Consider the following 24,491-nt stretch of genomic DNA (forward strand, 5'->3'; position numbering starts at 1 on the left):
GAGGAGCGCGCCCGCCGGGCCGCCACCGGAGCAGCGCGGCGCACACGGACCGACGGACGGACAGTCGTGCCGGCCCCTCCCAACCTCCCGCCCGCCCGTCCAGGGCGCCACTCGCGGCCGCGGGCCCGGGAGCGATGACATCGACGGGGAAGGAAGGCGGCGGCGGCGGGGCACAGCACGCGCAGTATGTGGGGCCCTATCGGCTGGAGAAGACGCTGGGCAAGGGGCAGACAGGTGCGTGCGCCGGCCGGACGGGGGACCGCGCGGGGCCCGTGACAGCGCGTCGGACCAGGGATGCGCCGAGCGCCGGCCTCGCGCCCGGGCGGTCCGCAGCTGCCCACAGCCGCGAACAATAGGGGCCCTGCGGCCGGGGAGCTTAGCGGGCGCGCAGCCGCGGGCGCCGGGGCGCGGCCCAAGGACACGCGCGGGGCTCCAGGTGCGCGGCCCGGAGGCCGCATTGTGCGCCGCGCCGGGCGGCCCATTGTGCCGCCCATCTGCCGTCTGCCGCGGCCGCTAATAAGCGTGCTGCCCGAGCAGCTGCGCTCCCGGCCGCGGGACCCCAGCCCACCCCCACCCCGGAGCGCGGCGGCTGGTGCAGGTGCGCGGGCCTTGGTGCAGGGAGGCCGCGGCCGCCGTGCGCGTTCTGCCCCGGCCTTCTGACGCTTTTGCGCGCAGCTGAGGTGTCGGCGACCCGGCGGTGCCACCCTCCGGAGGCTGGGGCCTCCCGGTACGGGTGGGAATAGGAGAGAGCCGGGACTGGACACAGGGTTGGACAGCGCCTTCCTCGGCTCCAGCATCAGGGCCTGGAGCTGGCTGCGACACTGCACTGGGGCACCCAAGGGAGGGAGATGATGTCTAGTATCCGACCCGGAGAAAGTGGATCTCTGGGCCTGGGGCACAGACACAGGGCCTGCGTGGGAGAAGGGCCGCACTTCTCCGCTGGTTTGGATGTCTGTCCTCCGGCCCTCAGGTTGGGTCCCTGCAGAGGCCGGGCCCAGCTGGCAGTGACCACGCCTGCCCTTTCATTTGGCCAACTTTCCAGCCCCCTCATCTGGTCAGCCAGGCGCGTTGACAGAGTTGCTTTGTGGGAGGCTGGGCCTCAGCCATTTTCTTTCTTCTCTCAGGACGGGCCTCTCCTGGCAGCCCCAGTTGGATGGGCGCTTGCTTCTTTTCCTTTCCTTGGGTGTGTGTATGGAGGTTGGGGTGATTCTTGATCACGACCATCAGTAGTGCAGAGGGGAGACCGGATTGGGGAGGGGGGTGCGCTCAGCAAGGAGGCCCTCCTCTCCCCTCTCCTGGAGCCCCAGAGGTGGTAGTGTTTAGGAAAAAATTAGGCCAGCTGGGCTCTAGGGGAGGGCAGAGTCAGAGATACCACTGAGGCTGGATGTGAGGGGAGAGGCTTGGAGCTGCCCCTTCCCCACCCTGAATTCAGAGCCATCTTCATGCCCAGCAGCTGAGGCTAGGAGGGGTCCTGGCAGCAGCGTGGTGGGGTTCTGCAGAAGTGGCGGTGTGGATATGAGGAAGAGGTGACCAAAAGTCAGTATTCAACTGAGTTCAGAATCTGAGTGCTTCCTGCCTGGCTCAAGTGTCTTCTGTGGATCCTATCGTGGGGGATCCCATCGTGGATGTGCGAGGCCGAGGAATAATTTAATTATTTCACCAGGAAAACATTATTATAAGGAATGCCCTGTGTAAGTGGCGACAAGAATGAATTATGTACAGTGCTGTCTTGTGGGCCAGGGCTGGTCTCCATACTCGTGTCTGGGCTGCACCGTATAGTTGGTTACAGGAGAGTTCCACTCTCATCAATAGGAGTGAATACAGAAGGTCTTGTGTGAATGTGGTGTGTGTGTGTGTGTATCAACAGCTCCTTGAGGCTCCGATTAGGACTTGGAGTCCACAGTCCGGCTCCTTCAGGGTCCCAGAGGCCCGAGACCTCTCGCTGTTGGTGCACCCCTGCTCTGTTTGACTTTGCTAACTGCTACCCTGCAATTCTGGGCTGCTGACTCCCAGGAAGCCTTATCACTGGCCCCATGGCTTCTGACTTTTCACTGCACGGTCATCTGGAGTTTGGTGGTCTCAAGCATTCAGGGGGGTGGGTAGGATCTGACCTGGCTGCTGGTCGGCTGGCTTTTTCCTGTCACCACCTGGCAAGCAAGCTTCGTTTCCCAAGCCTGCCCTCCAACCTCTAGAGTTTCTTCAGATCTTATCTGGGAGATGGGCACTCTGCCAGAGGCTTGGATGAACACGAGCTGGGCTTCCCTCTCTGTGTCTGCTTAGTGTCAGTGGGCCCGGGATGGTGTGTGTCATCAAGCCACCAGCACTTGGGCATGGTGGGGCCCTGAAGTTTGCTCCTGGGTGCCTGGAGGGATTCCTTTATCTTACAGGCTGGCAGTATGTACCTCAAATCTCTGCTTCGAACTGCCATATGTGGTGGGTTCCCGACCTTGCAGTTAATTAGCAGCCCAATGCTTAACCCACTGTGCCTTGTAGACCCTCTAAATGGGAGACCGTTCCTTTCAAGTTGGGTATCCAGAGCCAATCTGGGTCTAGGGCCCATTTAAGTGTGGTGCTGTGGGTTAATGCGCTGGACTGCAAAATCGATTTGAACCGCAAGGTCAGTGGTTCGAGCTCACCAGCTGTTCCTTGGAAACCTTGTATGGGGTCGCTATGGGTCAGAATCGATTTGACAACGCTTATCAACAACCCCATTAGAGCTAGGCACTGGGGCAGGTGGACTTCACATAGGGGTTTTCTGGAAGGCCTCTGATCTGCTCCAAGTGTGCCCATGGGGCGCCCTGGGTGGGTGGGGAAGCTGCTGGGGGATGGGCAGCACTCCTCCCCCACCCCCACTCCTGGGGCCTGGGTTTCTGCTGTGTCTTAGGGCAGAGTTCAGCTTCTGGAGTGTTGGGCCCAGTGAATCTGGGCCTGGCATTTTACACTGGTTTGGAGGAGACAGTTTCCCACGCGTCATCATCCTGCTCAGTGGCCCCTCTGTCCTGCTACACTCAAGTCCTGGGGAGATGGGCTCTGTACAGCTCTGCACGGAGCTTGAAGTGGGACCCCCTAGAACCTCCTGAGGCAAGCATTGTGTGGTGCTGCTGTGGGGGGCGGGGAGTCCTTGACTGGGCTTTCCAGAAAGACCCATTAAACCCCTCTCTGGGCTTGACTTTCTGCGGGGATGCCATGGCCAGGGAGGCGGCACTGTGGATCTGAGGGTGAAGGTGTGGGGGGATGCTGGGAGTGCAGCAGGGCCAAGGAGGTCTGGGTGGGGTTTTGTAGTGCCGCCATACCTTCTCTCCCAGGGGCCTTGGGAGTTCCTGGGATGCGGGGGTACCTGGGGATGTGGGCTCTGCTGAGGGCACCGTGGTAATACCACAGAGACCCTGCCCCAGAGCTCCTCAGTATACGGTGGAAGGGAAGCGGCCAGGCAGGGCATTCATGCCCAGGAGTGACCGTGGAACATCGGGCTGGGATTGAAGGCTGGCACAGAGCAGGTGGGTGGGCCAGGGGGAGGAGCCTGGGCTGCCAGGTTAGGGGAGCTGGGACCTCCCCTCCAGGTTCAGAGGGTGACACTCCTGTGGGGTAATGGCGGTCTTGGCTTCCTGTGCTGGGAGGAGCCATTAGCGATGAAGCATGAGAGGTGGGGTCTCAGTGGTCAGAGGGTGATGCTCTAGGCTCCCGGTTTAGTCCCAGACCCCTGCCATGGCTATGAACACATCTGAGCAGCATCTGCCAGATCTGCATACTCTCCAAGGCCAGGAAGGTCCTTGGAGAAGGGGACGAGCCCTGCAGGCATAGGGTGGGCAGAGGTGTGGACCGAGGGCAGGCTTCCAGGCTTAGCTCTGTGGCCAGGCCCTCAGGCTAGAGGCCAGCCCACAGTGCAGTTACTCAGCGAGATGCCTAAAGGGGACCCTTCTGCCGGCATCGTGCCTCGTTTCTGCCCTGGTGTCCACAGGGCCAGGCCAGACTTGCGCTTGGATGGGAAGGGTCAGCCAGCACCCACTGACCCTGAGGTTCCAGAAATGGTGGGTGCCTGACCTGACCCTGCGGTCTTACCTGGGCCAAGGAGCAGGGACCAAGGGTTTATTCTGACCAACTCCTTCCCACACGGTCCAGTGAGAGTCTGTCCTTGGCACAACTGGCCTGGTCCTCACTGGTGACCAGTGACAGGCCTCCAGGACTGATTCCTCACAGTGCCCTCTGCCTGACCAATTATCTCAGGGACTGCATGGGTTAGACTGAGGTTACACTGGTACCAGCCTGGACTCTTGTGGACCTGCCAATCTGGGGGTGCTGATGGGTCTAAATGAGTGTGTGCTACCCCCAGCGGGGACAGTGGCCACTCCACCCTTCTTTGCTTTCTCTCTGGTGTTAATCTTTAGTCTTTTGAATGATCCCAGGACCAGACAGTGAAGGGGCAGTCGGGGTGTGGGGAGGAGGAGCTTCTTTGCACCTCCGTCTTCCTTCCCTTGTTCCAGCACTTTCTGTGGCCTCAAAGCCGAGAGACAGATCCTCCTCATGGCCCTCCATGTGCCAGCCCTCAAAGGGATCACGTTGTGTCCACCCCCAGCACCGTGCCATCAGCTGGCATGCCTGTCGCCAGTACTTGCAGGAGCAGTGAACGGTTACTTTTGAACTTACCTGGGTTCCATGAAGTGGGCACTGGGAGTGAAGACAGGTCCCTTTGGAGTTGGGGGTGTTACCCCATAGTGGGTCTGCTCACAAGAGGGCTGGGATTGGCGTTCAGTGTGAGGTGCTGGCTCTTTGAGCAGGACCCTGTGTTCAAGCGAGGCCCCTTATATTTCCTCCTGCGGTGGGAAGGGGGCTGTGCTTCTCAGGTTTGTTGCCAGATAGACAGTTGTGACCATGTATGGCTCTGGGCACTGTGGATAGGAAAGGGGGCCTCGATGCCTGTCCCGAGGCCATATGTCCTCCCTGTGTTCCCCTGCGTGGACTGGCCTCTACAGCCACATGGCAGGACCCTCCTGGCCACGTGGGAGTTGGTGGGGGTGCCTCTGTGTCTGCCCCTGGCTCTGGAGACCTGCATCTCAGGTTGTGTGTCTGCAGATAGAACTTCCATGGACCTTCATCAGGCTTCCCCCTGGAAGTGTTGTCACGGCCCATCTGCTGTGGGGTGGGCAGGGTAGCAGGCTGGCATCTCGGACCCATCTGGGGGCTACAGAGCTGGGAGCCCTGGCTTCATGCTGTCTGGGGAGAGCAGGTAAGGCAGATCCAGGCCCCATTTGCTCCCCATCTGGGCTCCTCTCGGAAGCCCACTGAGCCAGCTGCCCTTGTCCACTCCCAAGACTGCCCATGCCAGCTGCTTCTGACCTTGGACAACATGGAGGCTGGGCTGGGCCAAGGCCACCGTGTCAGAGGTCATGGGGACAAAGCAGGGATTGTGCTGACCAAGCTGCTGCTCAGAGCCCTGCCCGCCTGCTGAAGGCCTTGTCCCTCTACCTCTGAGGGCCAGTGTTCTGGACTCGGCAGCTGAGGCCAGCTCCTCTCCAGCAGGAGAGTGCCCCCCCCTCCCCCAGGGATAGCACCCCTGACTGAGGCCCCCAAGTCCACAGGCTCCTAAACAGTTACTAGCCTTTCCTTTTTCCTGGACTGGTCCTGGTATGTCCACGGGGCCTGGGCTGTGGCTGGACCTGAGTTTCCTAGGACACTGGTGGTGGCAGTATCTGCCCAGTAGGGTTGCCAAGACCAAGACGCTGATCTGGAGGCCAGGGAATGAGAAGATGGGCCTCCTGGCTAAGGGTGGTTCCTGTCTGGTCAGGGGTGGGTCAGTATGGAGGAGAGTTTGTATGGGAGGAACTCCGGGCACTTTGCCATTTCTCCTACACAGGCCTCAGACTGGGCCCCAGCATCCTGGGGGCAGAGGGGCGGGCAGGCCTGGTGACGCAGGTCCAGCTCCATTTTGGCATGGTCAGTGTGGGGGCTGAGGGGGGGAGTGTGCCAAAGCATGTGGAATCTATGAGGTATTTCTGACCCCCAGCTGCTAGTCTGTGGGTCCTTCCTGTGAGCTGCTACAGCAAGGTGGTCACCTTGTGGGGTTTCTGCAGATGGTGACTGCTCCCTCTCCTCACCCCATCCTCCACAGGTGCTGGTGGGCAAGGGGTGGTCCTGCCGGCGACCTTAGCCTTCCCTGTGGCCGGGCGGGAACCGAGGTGGTGAGGGCAGCCCCAGAACTGACCCATTCTGTCTCTGAGACCCTGGACTGGGCAGCCTGCTTGGGGCATGTTCCCAGCGGTCTCCTTCTCTGCCTCAGCGAAGGGCTCTGGGGGTCGGCCTAGTCAGGCAGAGACCATGAGAAGCCTACTCCGCATCAGCTGGGTGAGGACACAGGCTTATTATGGGTCAGGCAGTCTTGGTCCTTCCTGCATGCCTGGTAGGAGGCCCTCAGCCCAGGGTTGGCCCGGAGCTTCAGCTGAGGGGAATGTGGGCTGGGGTCAGACTTTGGTGCCCTGGCTGGGCAGGCCTTGTTGGGAATGACCCCCATCCTGAGGGCACCCCAGTGCACAGGTGGCAGCCACAGCGGGACTCTGCCCTCCCCCTGCCCACCCAGAAGGAGCTGGGCAGGCCGCACCCCAAGCCCCACCCCCACAGAAACTTCGGGTCCAGTGTTGCAGCGTGCAGTGGGACCACGTGTGGGCAGGACCCACTGTGAGAAGGTACTGGGTGTGTGCAAGGAGCAGGACCCTCCCACAGACTCTGGGGTGGTGAGGGGTGAGTGGGAGGTGGGACTTACCCCTTCACCTTGGCCACATGTGGACCCATAATGGTTGGGCACGGTGCTCTCCCACTGAACACCTACTTTTGCTTTCTAGGGCCTGGCCTGGCCCCGGGTTTTCCTGCCGCCATTTGGTCCTGGCCTCCCGGTTTCCTCCCCTAATCTGGGTGGGGGTGGGGTGCGCCCTGGGGCTCCTGCGTGATCTCTGGCTGGGTGGGCATGGAGCTGTGAGCACTAGCTGCTGTTTCCGCGTAAAACCCACGTACAGAGTTGTGCACCAGTCTGTGTACCCTGCCGCTGTGGTCCACATAGTGAGGCCATTTCGTCTCATCCCACCCTGGGGTATTCAGTAACAATTCCTGGGCATCACTAGCTACAAGTGTTGTGATGTGTGTCGCTAAAAAGAAGCCGGAATACCTGACCTGAGACCCGATCCCCTAAAGACCTACCCTCTAGCTCCTTCCTAAAAGCTGCGGGAGCAGCCAGACCCTATAAATGTGGTTTCCCAAGGTCAGAACCTGGTCACCAGCCCGCGTCCCCTGCACGCTGATCCCGGACCAAGAGAGCCTATGGTCGGAACTGCTGCCCCTCCCGGGGGTGGTCGGGGGCCAGGTGGGCGTGAAGATTGGCCTTTCTGACCCGTTTCCCAGTCGGGACCCCACGTGGTGGGGGCTGGGCGGGAAGGAAGCACGGTCCGGTGCGTTGCGCATGTGCGTTCTGCGCTCACTTCCTTATCCGCGGGTTCGCGGTGATCCTGGGTGGTTGGGAATTCGGCTTTTGCCTACTGGGATCTTTGCTCCCTGGCATCCAGTGTTGCCACAGCGAAGCTCAGACCACGTGCAGAGTTTCCGGACGCGTATTTCAGAAGGCCCCACGCGGTCACCCATATACCATCTTGTTATTGTTTTAAGTACCGTGGGGTCCGTTCGGACTCATAGTGACCCTGCACAGGGTTTCCAAGGCTGTAAATCTTTATGGGAGCAGAAAGCCTCATCTTTCTCCCGCGGAGCCGATGGCAGTTTTGAACTGCTGACCTTGAGGTTAGCAGCCCGATTCGTAACCACTGTGCCACCAGAGCTCCTATATACCATCTTAAAGGGGGCAAATGCAGACCTGTGTGATTCCTGCTGGGCAAGTAGGGGTGGGGACCGGTGGTTTTAGAGAGGGCACTGGGGGTCTGAGATGCGGTCACAGCAGCAGGGCGTAGAGTGGGCGTGTGGTCAACACGTGGAGGGGCCACGTGGTTTACCTTCGTTCCTCTGCCCAGGCCTTTAGGGCAGGATGGAAGGAACGCGGTCATCTACAGTTACTCATGGGCTTGCAGTGCTAGGCCAGGGCTGAAAGAGCTGGGGTGGGGTGGGGGCTCTTCCTTGAAAAACGCGGGCCTCCCTGGGAGAGATGGGGAGCCTGCCCCCTGGGAGCTGTGGGGCCCCCTGGGCCCCTTCCTCAGGCCGATGTCTGCTGGATGAACCAGAGTGTCCCATGGGCTCCGGACTTTTGAGGGTGATCAGTGTCCATGACAGATGCCAGACACCTGGACGCCAGAGTCGAATGGAGGACCCACACAGTCAGATCTCCTGTCCACTCTATCCAGCAGTACCTCTTGCTCCCACCTCCGAACTGTGGCCTGGCGTCTGAAGTTGCCTTGGCCCCACACCTGGGCTGCACCTTCCTGGGACACTAGAGACCTTAGGGTGAGAGAGGACCACACCTGTCCTGCAGCCCATGAGGTGGGGAGGCCAAGGGCACAAGTCCTCTCCCAGGACCAGGCCCGAAGGCAGGAGCTGTCCAACAGGCTGTGCTGAAGTTCAGACTCTGCCGCCCACAGGAGGCTGCCTATAGCAGTGAAACCCTCCTGGCAGAGTTAGGACAAAGGTGTTTGTGGCTGGGGCTCTACTGGGGGAGGTCTGTGTTGACAGGGGTCCAAGGGGCAGAGCCCCCATGGACAGGAGTCACTCTCAGGGAGGGGGCCGATTCCTCCCAGGTTTTGGTACTGCTGACAATAGGGGGCTGTCTGTCCAGGAGACCAACAGTGCCCTGTGTGTGGTTAATTTGGAACAGTGTGTGCCTGATGTCTCTCAGGGTGTAGGTACCCAGTCCCTGGGTCCATGCTCTCTTGGAGTGCACTGAGAGAAAGGTTTCTTCGGAAGAGAATGGAACTCACACTTCGGGTGTGACCACAGAGAGTGTGTAGGATACCGTTCTCAGAAGGCACAGCCTCACCTGGGTCCTATGCTTCCCCGGCCTGCTTGTCTGCTTTGGCTGGCCTTTAGCTCTCTGCATTGAGCCCCTGGTACAGCCCTGTGCTCCTGAAGCCTTTTCTCTGCCCTGGGTTGGACACACAGAGCCCTTACCCCCATCAGATCCGCCTGCCCAACTTGCAAAGCCGCTATCCCAGGCAGGCTCAGGGTAATGGCGCAGAGTGAGGGGAGACCAGGAGAGGCTGTAGCATTGGCAGACAAGTCAAGACTCAGATGCCGCTCTTTCTGAAGTGACGGCTCCTCTCAGATGGGACGTGTCCAGCTGCCCTACCTCAGAACCCTAGGATTTACGACCCGTCGCCAGAGGGCTGATGACCCTTCCTCCAACGCAGCTCTGTGAGGGAGACACAGAAGCAGATGGTGTGGGCAACCCGGAGCTATCAGGCGGTCTCTTCACATGCCCAGCCAAGGACACAGTGAGCTTGGTCGGGGTGGGAATGGTGCCACTGGGTGAGGCCATGGTCCAGGGCCTGACTGGCACCCCTGCTGCTGGCCTCAGCAGAGGCGTATGGTGTCCTGGAGAGTCTGAGAGCACTTACCCACTGCATGGAGCCTTTCCCGAGGTGAGCATGGCAGTGCCTGTGGGGCAGGATTTGTGGTCTGTCCACTCACAGTTGACCAACATTCAGAGGCCCTAGACGGTGGACGAAGGCTGCCCTCCCCTCCCCCGGCCCTACTGTTGTTTGTTCTCAGGGCTTGTAGGCAAGCTCATCATCACTCCTGGCTGCTGCTGTAACTGGGAGGTCCTGCTGGAGACCCGGCTGGGAAGGCCAACAGATGGCCAGCAGAGAGGCCTGAGCAGCTGTCGGGGGAGGTCTGGAGGGGGGTCAGCACCCTGGGTGTCTGGACTTTTGAAGATAAGATGAGGCCATTCATGTCATTGAGTGTGCCCATCCTGGTCCCTGTCTCAGTCCTGGCCCTATCCTGGTCCTGGTGGTGGTGGACTGGGTAGTACCTGTGGAAACAGGGATGATGGGGGTCCCAGACTCACCAGCAGATTGTCCCCGTCCCCCTCAGCAGAACGGGGTGTGTCCTAAGTGTGGCACGCTGTCCATGTGGCCTCTGGGTCTGTGGGGGCTTCACCAGCTGGTGCTGTGCCGTGAAGTTGAAAGATGACTGACCCGTCGTTGTCTCTGTTATAACAAAACAAAACCAGGGTGCCACTTGGCAGCTCTGGCCCCTGCAGGTGGGGGCGGGGGGGACAGGTGGGTACCAGGTCCAGGCAGGATGGCTCTTCCTCCCCGTCCATTCTGGCCAGTGGTGTGCATGGACATCACATCTGTGGTGGAAGCAGATCCTGGATCTCGGGAGCTGGTGGCCCAGTGCAGGTTCCTGCAGAGGAACAGTTACACTGGTTTCTGCAGCTGACCGCTGACCCTTGACCCAGACCACCTGGGGAGGGGCTGCCATTCCACCTGAGCCTCTCCTGCCCCACCGGGTCCTGGGTCACCCGATGTCCTGGTCACTGCTGATTCTTCATCTCCCTTTCTCTACCTCTCTTCACCTGGCAGGCCTAGGGGGTCACTCTGTCCCTGCACTGTGGGCTCCTTCTCCAGGGCCCTTCCCAGTATGGTGGACTTGACATGAAGGGGCTGTCCTAAGGCAGGTCAGTGCTGTGAGGACCGAGGTTCCAGAAGGTCCTGTTTGCACCATTCACAGCTGCTCTGAACCTGACATGACTCCACCTGCCACTTCTGTTCCTGGTTTCTGAAGCTTAAGGGGTGGAGGTGGCAGGGAGCCCCCACCAAGTGCTCTGGAGACAGCGGTGAGGTCCAGCCAGCTCTGTGACCGTGGATGATCCAGGCCTTCAGCTGCCTTTAGGTCTCCGTGAGATCAGGGCGATGCCCGTGTTTGGGAGGCCCAGGGAGGTGGTGTGAGCTGTGGATACCCCTCTCCTCTCTCTTTGTCCTTCTGGCAAGCACCCTCTGCCCACTAAGTGGATTCTAGCCTTAGCCAGACTCAGAGATTATGTTCCCTTTCTCTGACGTAGGGCTCCACCGAGCTGGGGGCAGTGAGGTGGGTGTGGGACGCCAAGGCTGCAGGTCTGCTGTTCCTGGTGGGTGACATTCTGGGAGGTTCCCCTGCCCTCGAGGACCTCTGGACCACCTCCCCTAACTCCAGGCTTCATGCTTGGATTTTAGGGCCTACGCACCCAGCCCTAGGCCCCGGTGTCTGCCTTTTGCAGGGACTACACACAGGTGGCATCATTGATAGACTCAAGTGTGGCAGCGGTAGTGAGGTTGGCCCAGGATTGGACATTGTTTCATTCTGCTGTGCATGGGGTCGCTATGAGTCGGTTCCGACTCGATGGCACCTGACAACAACACACAGAAAGTGACCTGGGGGTCCCACCATGATGCTTGACCCCACCCCATTTGTCCATCCACTTCACACAGATGCCCCTGTGGGAGAGTCACGGAGGGAATCTCATGCCTGGGAGTCGTCAGGGACACCTCCCTCTGTCTGTACCTCTCTAAGTTCCAGTAGCAGTCTTCCATCTGCCGTTGTACAGATAAGGCCTTCAAGCGTGTCAGCTCTGGCCCCCCTGAGGTCCCATGTCACCTCATACAAGGTCTAGGTGAGGTGTGATTTGGTGCTATCCACCCCAGCGGGAGCTGCCACCTCAGAGGAGGATGTCAAAGCAGTGTCAGCTCTGTGCACAGGCCTGCATGGTGAGGTACCGACTGTCCTGTTGGGGACCACATCAGCAGCATTCACAGACCCCTGGGCCATTTGGTTAACGATGAGTTCAGACAGGACTGGGTCATCATGGGAGCCCCCTGTGGGGGTAGTTGGACCGCAGGCCTCGGCAGCAGGGGAGTGAGGCCCAGCCACGCTTCCTAGACACAGTAGCACAGTTCCCGCCCCCCCCCCCAGTTAAAGTGGGGGCCTAGGGGTGGTAGATGGAACCCTGATCCCATGAGACCTGGATGTGGGGGTGGTTTCTGCCCTCAAGGGGTCTGCTGACATGACAGATGGTGGAAGGTGGGAGCTGGTGTGTCTGGGAGGGTGAGCAGGCTGGGGTGCAGGAGGGGACCTCCCAAGTACCTGCTCAAACCCTCCCCCAGCCATGATAGCTGCCGTATCCACAGAGCATGGGGACACTGAGGCCACCCCAGCAGGATGGGGATAATCTGGTGGTGAGTCTGGGAGCCCCATCATCATCTCTGCTTCCACGGGTATTACCCAGTTCACCAACCCCCCCAGGACTAGGATGGGGACCCAGATCAGGGTGGAACCAGGATACTGATCAGGATGGAACCAAAACCAGGATGGGGACCTTGTCCTCTGCCTGTGTGTGTGTGTGTGTGTTCACATCTGTGTGTAACTGTGAGTTAGTGTGTGTGTCCACATGTGTAACTGTGAGTGTGAGTCTATATCTGTGAGTCTGTGTGTCTGCATGTCTGTGTCTGTGTGTGACTGTCTGTCCGTGTCTGGCTGTCTCTGTGTCTGTCTGTTAGTGCGTCTGCATGTGTTGTCTGTTTGTGTTTGCCTGTGTGTCTGTCTGTATGTGTTAGACCATCTGTCTGTCTGTACATCTGCGTATCTATACATCAGTGTGTGTCTGCATCCTCACATCTGTGTGTGACGGTCTGTCTGCATGAACGTCTATGTTTGTCTGCATGTGTCTGTCTGTTTGTCTGTCTGGGTGTCTGTGTTTCTGTGTCCCCATGTCTATGCAATAATCTGTGTGTCTGTTCGTGTCTGTCTGCACATCCATCTGTGTCTCTATGTATGTCTGTGTGTGTGTGTGTGTGTGTGTGTGTGTCTTTCTGCATGTCTGCATCCCCATGTCTGTGTGCACTGGTCTGTCTGTACGTCCGTCTGTGTTTCTATATGTGTCTGAATGTCTGTCTGTCTGCCTGTAAATGTGTGTTTGTCTGCCTCTCTGCATGTCTGTGTTTCTGCGTACCTATATCTGTGTGCTCTGGTGTGATGTCTGTCTGTGTCTGTCTGTCTGTCTGTCTGTCCGTGTGTTAGTATGTGTCTGTCTGTATGCCTGTCTGTCTGTGATGGCCAGCTGTGTGCAGTGGCTCCCTCAGGCTTCCCAGGAAGGCATTCCCGGCTTGTCACCAAGGCAACCCACCGTGATCCCTGGGGCTGTGGGGCGGGAGGAGCCATGGTTCGCTGTGCTGGGCGGATGGTGGGGTGGGGGCCGGACAGCAGGCTTGCTAGGTGACCCCCAGGCTCCCGACACTGATTCCAAGCTCTCCCATCAGCCACACCCCTTGGCTCACCCCACCAGTCACTGATGGCTTCCCCAAAGTCAGTGCATCCTTCCCAGGGCCCCATTCCCACTGCCCCTCCTCTGGCCATCTCCACCTGGGGCAGACCCTCAGTAGGGGTGACTGCTCTTTGTCTTCCCACCACACCAGGTACACATGCCCACCTCTCTGCCTCAGGCCCTGCAGAGCCCCCCTTCTGGTCCCTGGGCCTCGGCCCCATCAGTTCCCCCACCACCACCCAAACCAGTGGCCAGGCCTCACCCAGGTCCACACTCAGATAGGCACACAGACCTGCCCAGTCAGCACAGTTTACAGGGAACACACACACACAATTTGTCAGGTTGTGTTACCTAACAGTTATTGGATTCAATCAGAATGATTTCATTGGGCTAATTTTACAATACTGAATTGCAAAACCTAGTTAATAAGAGTCTAACATGATGATCACTGAGCGCCATTGGAGGTTGAGACTTGGTCCCTTGACCCCAAGGTATTTCCACCATCCTCAAATGATGACTTCACAGCACTGTGCCCCCCCCATCCCTCCTGAGGTACAGTATCAGGTAGCCACCCCAAGGCCCTGGCTAGCAGATTCCCTTGTCCATTACTGGGGGTGGGTGTTGCCTGGGTCTCAGGGGATCTCCTGGACTCCATCTCAGCTTCCTGTGTCTCAGGTTGGGAATGGTGGGTGGGCAGCCTGCCCTGGAGGATTCAAACCTCGGTGAATGTGGTCCCAGTGGGGTTCTGGCTGGTAAGAAGGAAGCTCCGGTAGGGGAAGGGAACCTCCTCCCCTTGGTTCCTTCTTCCCTTGCCTCACACCTTGAGGTGGCTTTTCTCAGCTGCCTTCTGTGGTCACCATGGCAACCAGCTATGTCATTCCTGAGGCCTAACCAGCAGCAGGAGGAAGGGGGAATTCCCCCTTCCTCCCCTCCCCCAGGCTCTGACGCCTGGGCCCTGCCTACTGATTTAGAAACTGCCTGGCATGAAGGGTCTTGTGAGAATCACCCAGCTCCTCCTTCTGACTCTGCACTATCCCCAGGGCAGGGGCAGGAACGAAGGAGGGTCCCACCTCTCCAGACCACCCCTCCCCTAGCTTGGCCCTCTGATGTGGTGACCAAAGCCACCTCCACCTGCTCTCTCCCTGTGGCTATCACTGGAACCTGAGCCTCCAGAAGAGGTGGCCTTGGGGGTCACAGACTTCTCCCCACAAGTCTGCCTTGAGGGCTAACCCACATTGCCTGTGTACCTTGTAGGTGCCTCAGATGCCTCCCCAGCCCCTCTCCCTGACGGCGTGTCCCCAGAGAGGGAAATTGGAGGAAGAGACATCATCTCAGTTTCTGGTTGAACTTTGTGGTGTGCGTGAGTGATCAACCCCTCTCCAGGAAATCATTCTGTGTATTTCTTTTGAGCCTGTTCCTGTCCTTGGCTCATTTGCAAACAGGGTGTTTGTGGGTTTTTAAAAGGAGCCATCAGAACTTTTTACATCCAAAAGGACCATGTTCTGTGGGCACCTGTTTGTCCTGAACCTCTGCTTGCCTGATATGACAGAGCATTTGGATGGTCCGCATCAATCGCTTCTACATGTGCCCCTGAGCTGCGTGTGTGGCGTTTCTTACAGTGAAACCCATGCACGTGGGATTCTGTCTCTGTAAAGTTCTAGAACATGTGAACTATCAATTGACAGATACAGGCTCGGGGTTGCCCATGGAGGATGGCAGGGGCACTCAGGAACAAGGACACGTTTGGGGCTGAAGAACATGTTCACTGTCCCGACAGTATTGATGATGGTTCAACAGTCTGCAATTACATCAGAAGGGGCCAGCCCACACTCTTAAACACAGAGCCTCCATAGTTATGGGAGAGTAGCTGAGATGGGAGGGCTGTTGGAAAAGCAGACTTCACAGAGAAGCCCAAAAGTTCCCACTCACTTCTGTCAGCTTGTCCTACTGCGGTGGCTGTGTGTGGCAACGATGCTGGAGGCTCTGCCACTGTGAATTCAATTACCAGCAGGTAAACAGGTTTCAGAGGAGCGTCCAGACTAAGAGAGACTAGGAAGAAAGGGCTGGAGAACTACTTCTAAAAATTAGCCAATGGGAAACCAACAGAATATTGTCCAACTCACTTGCTTGGACACGTCCTCAGTATGGCCCCAGTCACTGAAGCAGGACATCATCATGTTGGGTGAGAGCCATCCTGCATGCACTGGGTTGGCACACAGACATGCTGCAGGAAGTAGGCTGAGCACTAGACAGCACTGTGCTCTGTTGTTCATAAGGTCACTGTGAATTGACGTTGACTTGATGGAAACTCTCTACCTACCTACCAAGGGCTCCAAAAAAGAGAGAGAAAAGATAGGAATGCAGGTCCCAGCAAGGGCTGACCAGCCTCCAATTCTGTGTTTACCACTCATATGCTGTGTGCTGTTGGATAAGCCACTGAACCTCTCTGAGCCCAGCCTCCTTGTTGTAAAGTGGGGGCTCTCAAGTCATCTACCTGGTAGAGTAGCTCTGAGCATCCATTGAGTGGGCATTTATTAAACACTTAGAAAGGTGCTAGTTCTGAGAATGCTCTGGAGCAAGGAGCCAGGGTTGTTCATCTTGTGTTGCTGTGATTACACAGTGCCTACTGCTTACATAGTGCGTCCCCAACCTCCAAGCCGGAAGCGCTTCCCTTCTCTCTCCCGGCCAGGTGTTCATCTGGAATTTGGGGGCAGGATGCCACCCCACTTTCCTGGTCCTGGAGTGAATGACTGCATCTGGGGAGGAGCCACTTCCTGAAAGACTGGCAGTTAGATTGTGTTGGGCCCCTCATCCTGGGCACCTGTCACTAGGGCACCCTGAGGTAACTGGGGTCCCAGCGGCTATGAGTTAGGCTCCCCATGATGTCAGGTGACCTGTGAGGGGCTGGGGCAACAGAGTGGGGGGCTCCCGAGGCCAGCATGCAGAAGGGAGCAGTTAGCAGGTCACTGAGGGAGGGAACTGGGGTTGTAGCTCTTGTCTTCTCTGAGTGTGGACCAGCTGAAGGGAACATGGGGTTGGGGGAGCTCATGATGCTGCCTTCCTCTGCTGATCTGTCACCATGGCAACAGATGGTGGCTTGGCAGGAATGAGGAGGGGGAGGGCTTTGTAGAGCCAGCTCAGGGTTTGGAGACCAGCTGGGGATCCTTTAGGATCCGGGGTGGGGGGCTCTGGCCACAAGGCTGAAGTAGACCCCTCCCCTCCTCCCAGTCACAGACCAGGCCCTGCTTGGAGCTGAAAGCTGGTGGGTTGGAGGGTGGGTCTGGCCCCACATGGCCAGCTTGTCCATTTCCCTCCCTTGTTGACTCCTCATTAATTCTGGACCTGAGCTGTGGCTTGGAAGGGGACAAGTGCCCCCAGACAGATACCCCAGGAACCTGAGCCAGCAGGCAGGATGGGGGAGGGGTACAGTAGTCCTGCTTGGCCATCCCACCACACCACTGGGCCCTGGAGGGGTGGAGACTGCCTGCCCTATGCTGGCCAGAGGTGGGGGTCAGGTCTTAGCTAGTCCTTCCTCTCTTGGCCCTGCCCTGGCTCAGCTCACTCTTTCCTGACCCTAGTCTGGGGTCATCTCTAAAGGGGCAGGTGACCTTTACAGATAAAGTAGAGACTGAGCCTGTCCACCCCACCTACTTTCCCCCCATGACCATGCCTTCCCCTCATCCTGCACACCCCCGTCCCCAGTCCAGAAGCTATCAGCACTCACTCTCCATGGGGCATTTCCCTGTGTGTGTAACTGTTCATATGTGTCCACACATGTTCATGTGTGAACTCATGTGGTTATGTGAATTCATGTGTGAGTTCATGTGTACTCGTGTGTGGGTTCGTGCATGCTCATGTGTGATAGTTCATGTGTGGTCTTTGGGTTCGTGTGTGCACGTGTGTGGCTGGGTGCAAATATGGGTGTGCCTGTATGAATATGGGTGTGTGAGTTTCTATGTGCATGTGTGTATGAGTTCATGTGTGCACAGTAAGAATGTGTATTCGTGAGTGCACACATGTGAGTATGAGTGTGTGTTCATTCATGCATGGTGTGCATGTGTGAATTCATGAGTTTGTGTACATATGTATGACTGTGTTCATGCATGTGTGTGAATTCATGAGTTCATGTGTGTGCATCTCTGTGGGTTCATGCATCCATGTGAGCACACATGTTCATGGTTGTGTGCACATGTGTGATTGTGTATGAGAGAAGTGTATACATGTGAGCTTGTGTGTGAGAATTTGTGTCTGCATATGTGTTATCATGTGAACATGTAAATGTGTGTGCATGTGTTAAGGAGAGAATCTCATGACTGAGCTTGCTGACCTCCCTAGGGTTTTCCTGTGGTCTCACTCCAGCGGAGCTTCCTCTCTGTGGCCTTGGGCAGGTGGCCCCACTTCTCCGGCCTCAGTTTCCATCTTTGCCTCTGTGCGGCAGGTCTATGTTTGCTCATCCTGTCCCAGTGCTGAGTTGGTGTGTGGCACCACAGGTCTCAGGGGTGAGCCTCCCTGGTCCCACCATGTCTCTGCAGGGCAGGATAGGGGCCTGGAGGTAGCCTTTCAGAGACCTGGACAGCTTTTGACCCCACCAGATGTGGCCATTCCCACCCTTCAAGAGGCCAGCTGCACCTGTTCCTGACATGGGGGCCCACCACTGTTCCCAGTCCTTGGACCTGGCACACTTTCCCCATGGTCAGGAGGCCCCCTAGAAGCCAACCAAGGCCACACAAGAGTGCCTTGGCCTTCCCTACTTTCTCCAACTGCGCTGGGGTCAGGCAGACCCAACGAGCAGAGGCCCATACGGCACCCTGCATTGGGAGCCAATTGTGGGGGGGGGGGCACCTCTGCGACATCTCACGGCCCCTAGGGTCCAGGCCTAATCGGGGCTCCAAGTAGGCTGTTGTGATCTCATCCTGTGGGCATCTCTGTGCTGTGGAACCCTGAGATCTATCAGGGACAACCTGCCCATGCCCCCACCCCCTATGCCTCCCCGCTTCAGCCTCTAGACCCCACCGTCCACCCTGGTCCTCCACAAGCAGTCCTCGCTGGGGACCGCAGGCAGGATCTGGCTCCAAGGTTTCTTTGTGATTCACACAGGGATGGTTTTGCTGGACTCGGGGGTTCCTGTTTAGGGCCTTTGTGTGGGGCTTCAGGAGGGGGCTCCCCTCACCCAAGGCTTGACCCTTCCTTCCCCAAGGCCCACACAGCCTTCAGCTGCCCTTGTAGCAGGTGGCAGTGGCCCCCACACTCTGTGTGCAGGGTTGGGGAAAGTGGGCTCTCCCAGGGCCTCCTCTCTTGCTACATACTGGCCTGGGCCCTGACCTCCTGCAGGGGGGAGGGTGCAGATGTCAAAGCCACAGCGACAACCAGCCTGGCCCTCATTCACCCCTGCCCAGCACTAGTAAGGAGAGGAGTGGGAAGGGACAGGGGGCTGCAGCTGACGGGTAATCCAATTCCCAGCCCCTCCTGCAGCTGCCCAGGGGCTGATAAGATACCCATCTCATGCCTCAAGGCAGATGGCCACTGAGCAGATAAGTGTGATCTGTCCCCGGGGGTGGACAATGGGTCCAGAATGTCACCTCCTTGGCCATGTGTGGGCAGGGCAGGATGGGTGGGCCTGGGAGACTTTCCGGGCTAGGATCCTCCTCCCCACTAGCAGCCCCCTTGCTCTGGGAATGCTTGGGCCAGGAGTCCACCTGTTCTGGGCCTCCACTCAGTCTTCTCCATCCCGCGGGCTCCATGGCTGAGCTCTGGGATGGGCTGGAGGGAGGGATTGTGGGATGGACCTAAATGATCTGCTAGGAGGGCAGGGCTACCAAGGGTTGCGTCCTGCCTGTGGGAAATGCGCTCTAACCAGGGCTGGAGAAGCAAATGAATCCCGGGGCAGGTTTGATGAGGTGCTCCAAGCTTCCTGGGCTGACTTCTCAGTGGAAGAAATTACCCCTGGAGGAAGGAGGAGCCCCTTGCTGGCAGCAGAAAAGGTTTAAGGAGAGATTTTGAGAAATGGGGTGTCACCAGACTGGGTTAGAATCCAGAGCATGTAGGTGAGGTTTCAGGGGAGCCCAGTCAGCACCTTGGATAGGGGCGTCTTCTTATTCCCTGATCTTGTCTCCCTCTCCCTACATCTGCCAACACCTGCTCCCCACCAGCCCTGACTCCAGGCTCTGAATGGGACCCCACTGAGTCAGGAGGGAAACTGCCTGGAATCCTGGGAGCCCAGGTTAGCAAGGGCTGGGACATGAGTACTGAGTTACGGGATGCTGACCACGTCTTCCCGATTCTCTGGCCTCTGCCGCCCCCCTCATTTGCCCCCTTTACTGGATCACGACATCCACATCAGATGTTCTCGCACAGAACTGGTGGGAACCAGGCTGAGTCCTGGGCAGGTTGGGAGGTTCTGCCTACCTTGCTCCTTCCAGCCCTTTGCTCACCCTTAGGGGCGCCAGTGGGGTGATGGAGTCCTGACCCTCCCAGGAAGCTGCAGGGACACCACGCCCAGGTGCAGTTGGTCACAGGGCCGCCCTGCCCGAGGGAGATGTGGCCTGTAGGGGACCTTAACCAGAAGCTTGGGCTCTGTGTGAGCTCCCACCAGTCCCTAGGCAGACTTCTGAGGAACAGGCCTGATGCTCGGAGCCCCAAAGAAGAGATATACCTCTCTGGGAACTGGCTGTCCACCCCCGTAGGTGACCTGAGCATCTTTGACCCCAGATCACGTTGTTTTATAACATCTTTCTATTTTTAGTGATGCTGTTTGGTGTTACATGCTGCGGACTCAGTTCCGACTCATAGGGACCTTATACACAACAGAAGGAAACACTGCCTGATCCCATGCGGTCCTCACAATTGCTGCTATTCCTGAGCGTACTGTTGTTGTCACTGGGTCAGTGCATCTCATTGGGGGTCTTCCTCTTTTTCGCTGACCCTCCCATTTACCAAGCATGATGTCCTTCCCCAGGGACTGGTCCCTCCTGATAACATTTTCAAAGTACGAGAGATAAAGCCTGGCCATCCTGGCTTCTAAGGATCATTCTGGCTGTACGTCTTCAACACAGATCATCACACAGTATAGTAAAACTTCTCTTGTTTTTTTCTTTAGTTTTAAAATAGTTCACTTAAAAATAATTAAGTTAATTAAGAGAAGAATGGCCTCTAAGTGGAAAAATTAAATGTTTCACATATGAACTAAAGTTTGCACTTAAAATAATCACACTTTGCAGTTTTCATCCTTAAAAGATTTTAAGACAAGTGAGGTTCACAGAGCTACAGAACCCAGGGGAGCCGTTGCTGGCCTCTGATCTCCACCGTCGGCTGTTGGATCGATTGTTGATCAGGCCAGTGTGACCCGTGGGGTTTTCATCCACTGATTTCTACAGGCCAGTCTCCAGGCCTTACTTCCTGGTCTTAATCTGGAAGTTTCACTGAAATTTGTTCCGCGTCACAGTAACTGACACATAAGCCTCCAGGGGCACATGACTGGTGGATGAGCGGGAGGTGAATTGGCTGGGAATCGAACCAGGGTCTCTCACGTGGAAGGCAAGAATTCCACCACTGAGCCACCAGAGTGATGGGAAAGTGTGTTCCTGTGGCTTGCACACTGTTTGTTGCCGTTGAGTTGGTTCGGATTCCCGGCAACTGTGTGCAGTGTTTGGCCCAGCACCGTCTTCACTACTGGTGACATGTCTGACCTGGTTGTTGCAGTTGTGTCTGGCCATCGTATTGAGAGTTCTCTCTGCTTCCCCTGAACCTCACTTTACCAACCAGGAAGCTTGTACAGATGTTAAAACTCAGCCGTAACAGATTCGTCTTAGAAAAGACTGTGTTCTCGGGAGAAAGAGGTGTTTGTTTACCTGATCCCTGATGTTTGGGGTTGTAGACTAAGAACAGGGAAAAGTGGACCAACTTCTTATTGGTTTTGTTTCGGGTACCCCTGTTGCCTGCCTTCTTCCCAGGTACACATGCACCTTGCCATCCAAGCTGACCTGGATTTTGCCCTTTTTCTCTTCAGGTAGAGGATTTGTGAGCTCAGGTAGAAAGGGGTGTGACACTCTTGGTGGGTCCTGGTTGGGGCTCAGGGGCCTAGCTGTCCCCTGTTGTTGCCCTCTGCCCCTCTTGGCTGCTGTCCCCTGGAAGGGCAGTCATGGAAAACCCCAGAACACGCATCCTTGGTTAGCCCTGCACTCCTGCAAGTTCAAGGACGTGGTCTTTACAGATGTGGGGAAGTCAAGAGTTTCCGAGTCTGTTGCCAACTGGGACCCAGAATCAAGACAGATGGGCAGACTCCATCCCTGGCTCCTATGATGGGCACACAGGGAGGCGGAGCAGTGTGATGTGGCCCAGCGGCAGGTCCGAGTGGAGAGGCTAGCATAGATGCCAACTTCCTGGACGGGCACCCAGGGGGGCGAGGGGGCTGTGGTGGTCCTTAGCACGCTAGACCCTGATGTACTGGCATCTGTCTTATTTTTTTTCCAGGTCCCCAAGGTCACATATCACAAATGGTAGAACACCAGGCTTCTTGAGCTCTCGGTGAAGGGCTATTTGTTAACTGTCTAATTCAACACTTTCCTGAAGTATTTCTGCAAAATATAGAGGGGGGAAAAGCACCCACAAAGTCCCCTGTAACACGAGCCTGGTTGCTCTGCCAGTTTCATTAGATCTAGGATTCCCAGTCCCACTCACTGCTTACCTGTCGATTCCAACTCAGAGCCACCGTCTAGGACAGAGGAGACCTGCTCCCTGGGATTTCAGACTGTTGGTCTTTGCGGAGGCCGACAACTTTCAGGAGCACGGGGCTGGCCGAGGCTGTGTGTTCTCAGGTTATCCATGGCTACCTTTCCAGGCAACAGCAGCCAAGAGTCCAGAGGGCAATGAAGAAGGATGGCCAGGTCCCTGAGCCCAGACCAAGACTCACCGAGAGTGTCACAAGGAGCATGTCATGGTTCACCCGTGTGGTCCTATCAGCCGTGGTCCACATGCCTGTGGGATGAGTCAGAGGACTTCCTGCCCACCTTGGGGCCCTTCACAATTTAAAAACTCTGTTTTTAAATTGGGGAGGGGGATTCATGTAACATGAAACTAACATTTTGAAGCGTTCAGTTCAGTGATGTGTAGTGCATCACCATCCCAACCCCTCAGGAGACACCATGTTTAGTAAGCAGTGTTTCTCCATCCCTCACTGCCTCCAGTCCCTGGAGACCACTAGTTTGCATCTATGGGCATCCTATCCCTGACATTTCTTCTGAATGGAATCGTATCGTATGTGACCTTTCCTGTCTAGCTTACGTCATTCGGCTCTTAAGGTTCAGCCATGATTGAGCATGGATGGGCACTTCATTCCTTTTATTACTGAAAACTGTTTACTTGGATGGATCGGACCATGCTGTGCTCATCCATCCATCTGGCTGTCCGTTGATGGACACCTGGGCTGTTTCCATCTTTTGACTATGGAGAAGTGTAGCAATCAGCGTCAGTGCATAAACACAGATTTGTGCAAATACCTATAAAGTCTCCTAGGTATATGTCTAGGTATGAACTGCTGCGTGCTATGGTCATTCTACATTTATGTTTTTGAGAAACTACCAAATTGAAATGTTTGAGGAAACGTCTTTTGACCACGACTGGTCTAACGCTTCTGGTGATATGCGTACACCTTGATGTCTTGATTGATCGATTTTATAGTGACCATTGATCCCTGATGGGTGACCCATCTCCCTGTCTTCCTCCTGCCCCTCTCCTACCCCATGGTACATAGCTATAGCCCTTTTTCAGCCACCCTGTGACATCCTTCTGCTTCTGAACGACATACTGAGACTTCTACACTTGCTCCATTCCTCACCTCTCCTTCTATCAGCGACACTTTAAACTTCGTCTTTTGAAAAGGTAACTTTCTGCATGTCCTTCTGTTGGCCCATTGGTTGAGTTTCCAAAGTGAAAATAATACAGCAGGTTGACATCACTGAGTGTGGAAATACTGGTCAGTTCTGGTCCAGGAAGTGCACCACAGAACCTCTCCTGTCTGGTGGGGATGTGTGCGCGGATCGCTCAAAAGCAGCTACACCTGTACCTTGGGAGTTCTTCTCGGGGTCTAGGTTTTTATGGACTTGGGGAAATCAGGGGCTTTGAAGCCCATTGGGTGGATTCTTTTTCCTGGCATCCCATCCATTGTTCACATTCATGACACATTTCCATTTCTGTCACCGTGACTTTTTCAGAGTCCTTTGATGTCCCTGGCGTTTGACATTGCCTTTCTTTTTCTCTCTCACGGTCTACCTCTGTATTATGAATACCATTGTTAAAAAGCACAGATGTGCCTGTCCATTCTACCAAGCCTTCTTCCTACCTCTGTATTATGAATACCATTGTTAAAAAGCACAGATGTGCCTGTCCATTCTACCAAGCCTTCTTCCTATCATGATGACCTTCTTTCCCTCAGGCCCTCTGTCCGCCTGCTCCAAACTGGTCTGTGGTTTCCTGGGAGGCCTCTCCTGCCCTCCTAGACTGGAAATACTGCTTCCTTATGGCTTACTTTGTTTTGTTGTTGGGTGCATTCCTGACAGGAAAGAAGTGTTCCTAGTCTGTTACTGTTAGCGACTCTCAAGTCAGCTCCAACTCATAAGAACCTGCGTCTGACAGGACGAGACACTGTCTGCTTCTGCACCGTCTTCAAGGCGTGTGTGTGTATGTTCAGGGTGATAGCTATGTGTCAGTCCATCCTCATGGAATATTTTCAAATTCTCTACTTCTAACATGGAAGATGTTCTTTTCTAAGAACTGGTCTTTCTTCGTGGCACGTCTGAAGTAAGCAAGACAAAGTCTCATCATCTTTGTTTCTGAGAAACACTCTGGTTGTACTTTCTCCAAACCTGATTGGCTTATTCTTGTGACCGTCCACTTTCTAGTCAACATTCTTCATCAACACTGATTCTCTCCGTTATCACTGTCCAGTGTTCACATGCATATGAGGTCAATGGAAAGACCGTGTCTTGGGTCAGGCATACCTCAGTTGTCAAAGAGACATCTTTGCTTTTTAATACTTTCAACAGGTCTTTTACAGTAGATTTTCCTGGTTGAAAAATCTGAAAATCCCTTCTCTGTGCCCTCACATGTAAAAGGAGACTTCAAAAGGTTCCTGGAAGAAATCCATTATCTTTTTAATGTTTTATTGTGAATTATGTGATAGTTTACATGAGAGAACACTAGCTTTACATTCCTCCTATTGTATATCGTTTCATTGTCATGGTTACAATCCCCTCCATGCATCATCAACCAATCA

General features: G+C 56.1%; 1 protein-coding gene across 4 annotated transcripts in view; it reads left to right on the plus strand.

The window, feature by feature from the left end:
• Positions 1-12: 12 nt before the first annotated feature.
• BRSK2 (BR serine/threonine kinase 2) overlaps positions 13-24,491 on the plus strand; it is a 70,735-nt gene continuing 46,256 nt past the window's right edge. For all 4 annotated transcript variants that reach the window (XM_006860805.1, XM_006860802.1, XM_006860803.1 and 1 more), the window contains exon 1: positions 13-234. In XM_006860805.1, coding sequence (XP_006860867.1) covers positions 135-234 — 100 coding nt within the window. In that variant the 5' untranslated portion in view covers positions 13-134. The remainder of the gene's footprint in view (positions 235-24,491) is intronic.

This window comes from Chrysochloris asiatica, unplaced genomic scaffold (genome assembly GCF_000296735.1).
Source record: "Chrysochloris asiatica unplaced genomic scaffold, ChrAsi1.0 scaffold00040, whole genome shotgun sequence".
In the NCBI taxonomy this organism is placed as follows: Eukaryota; Metazoa; Chordata; class Mammalia; order Afrosoricida; family Chrysochloridae; genus Chrysochloris; species Chrysochloris asiatica.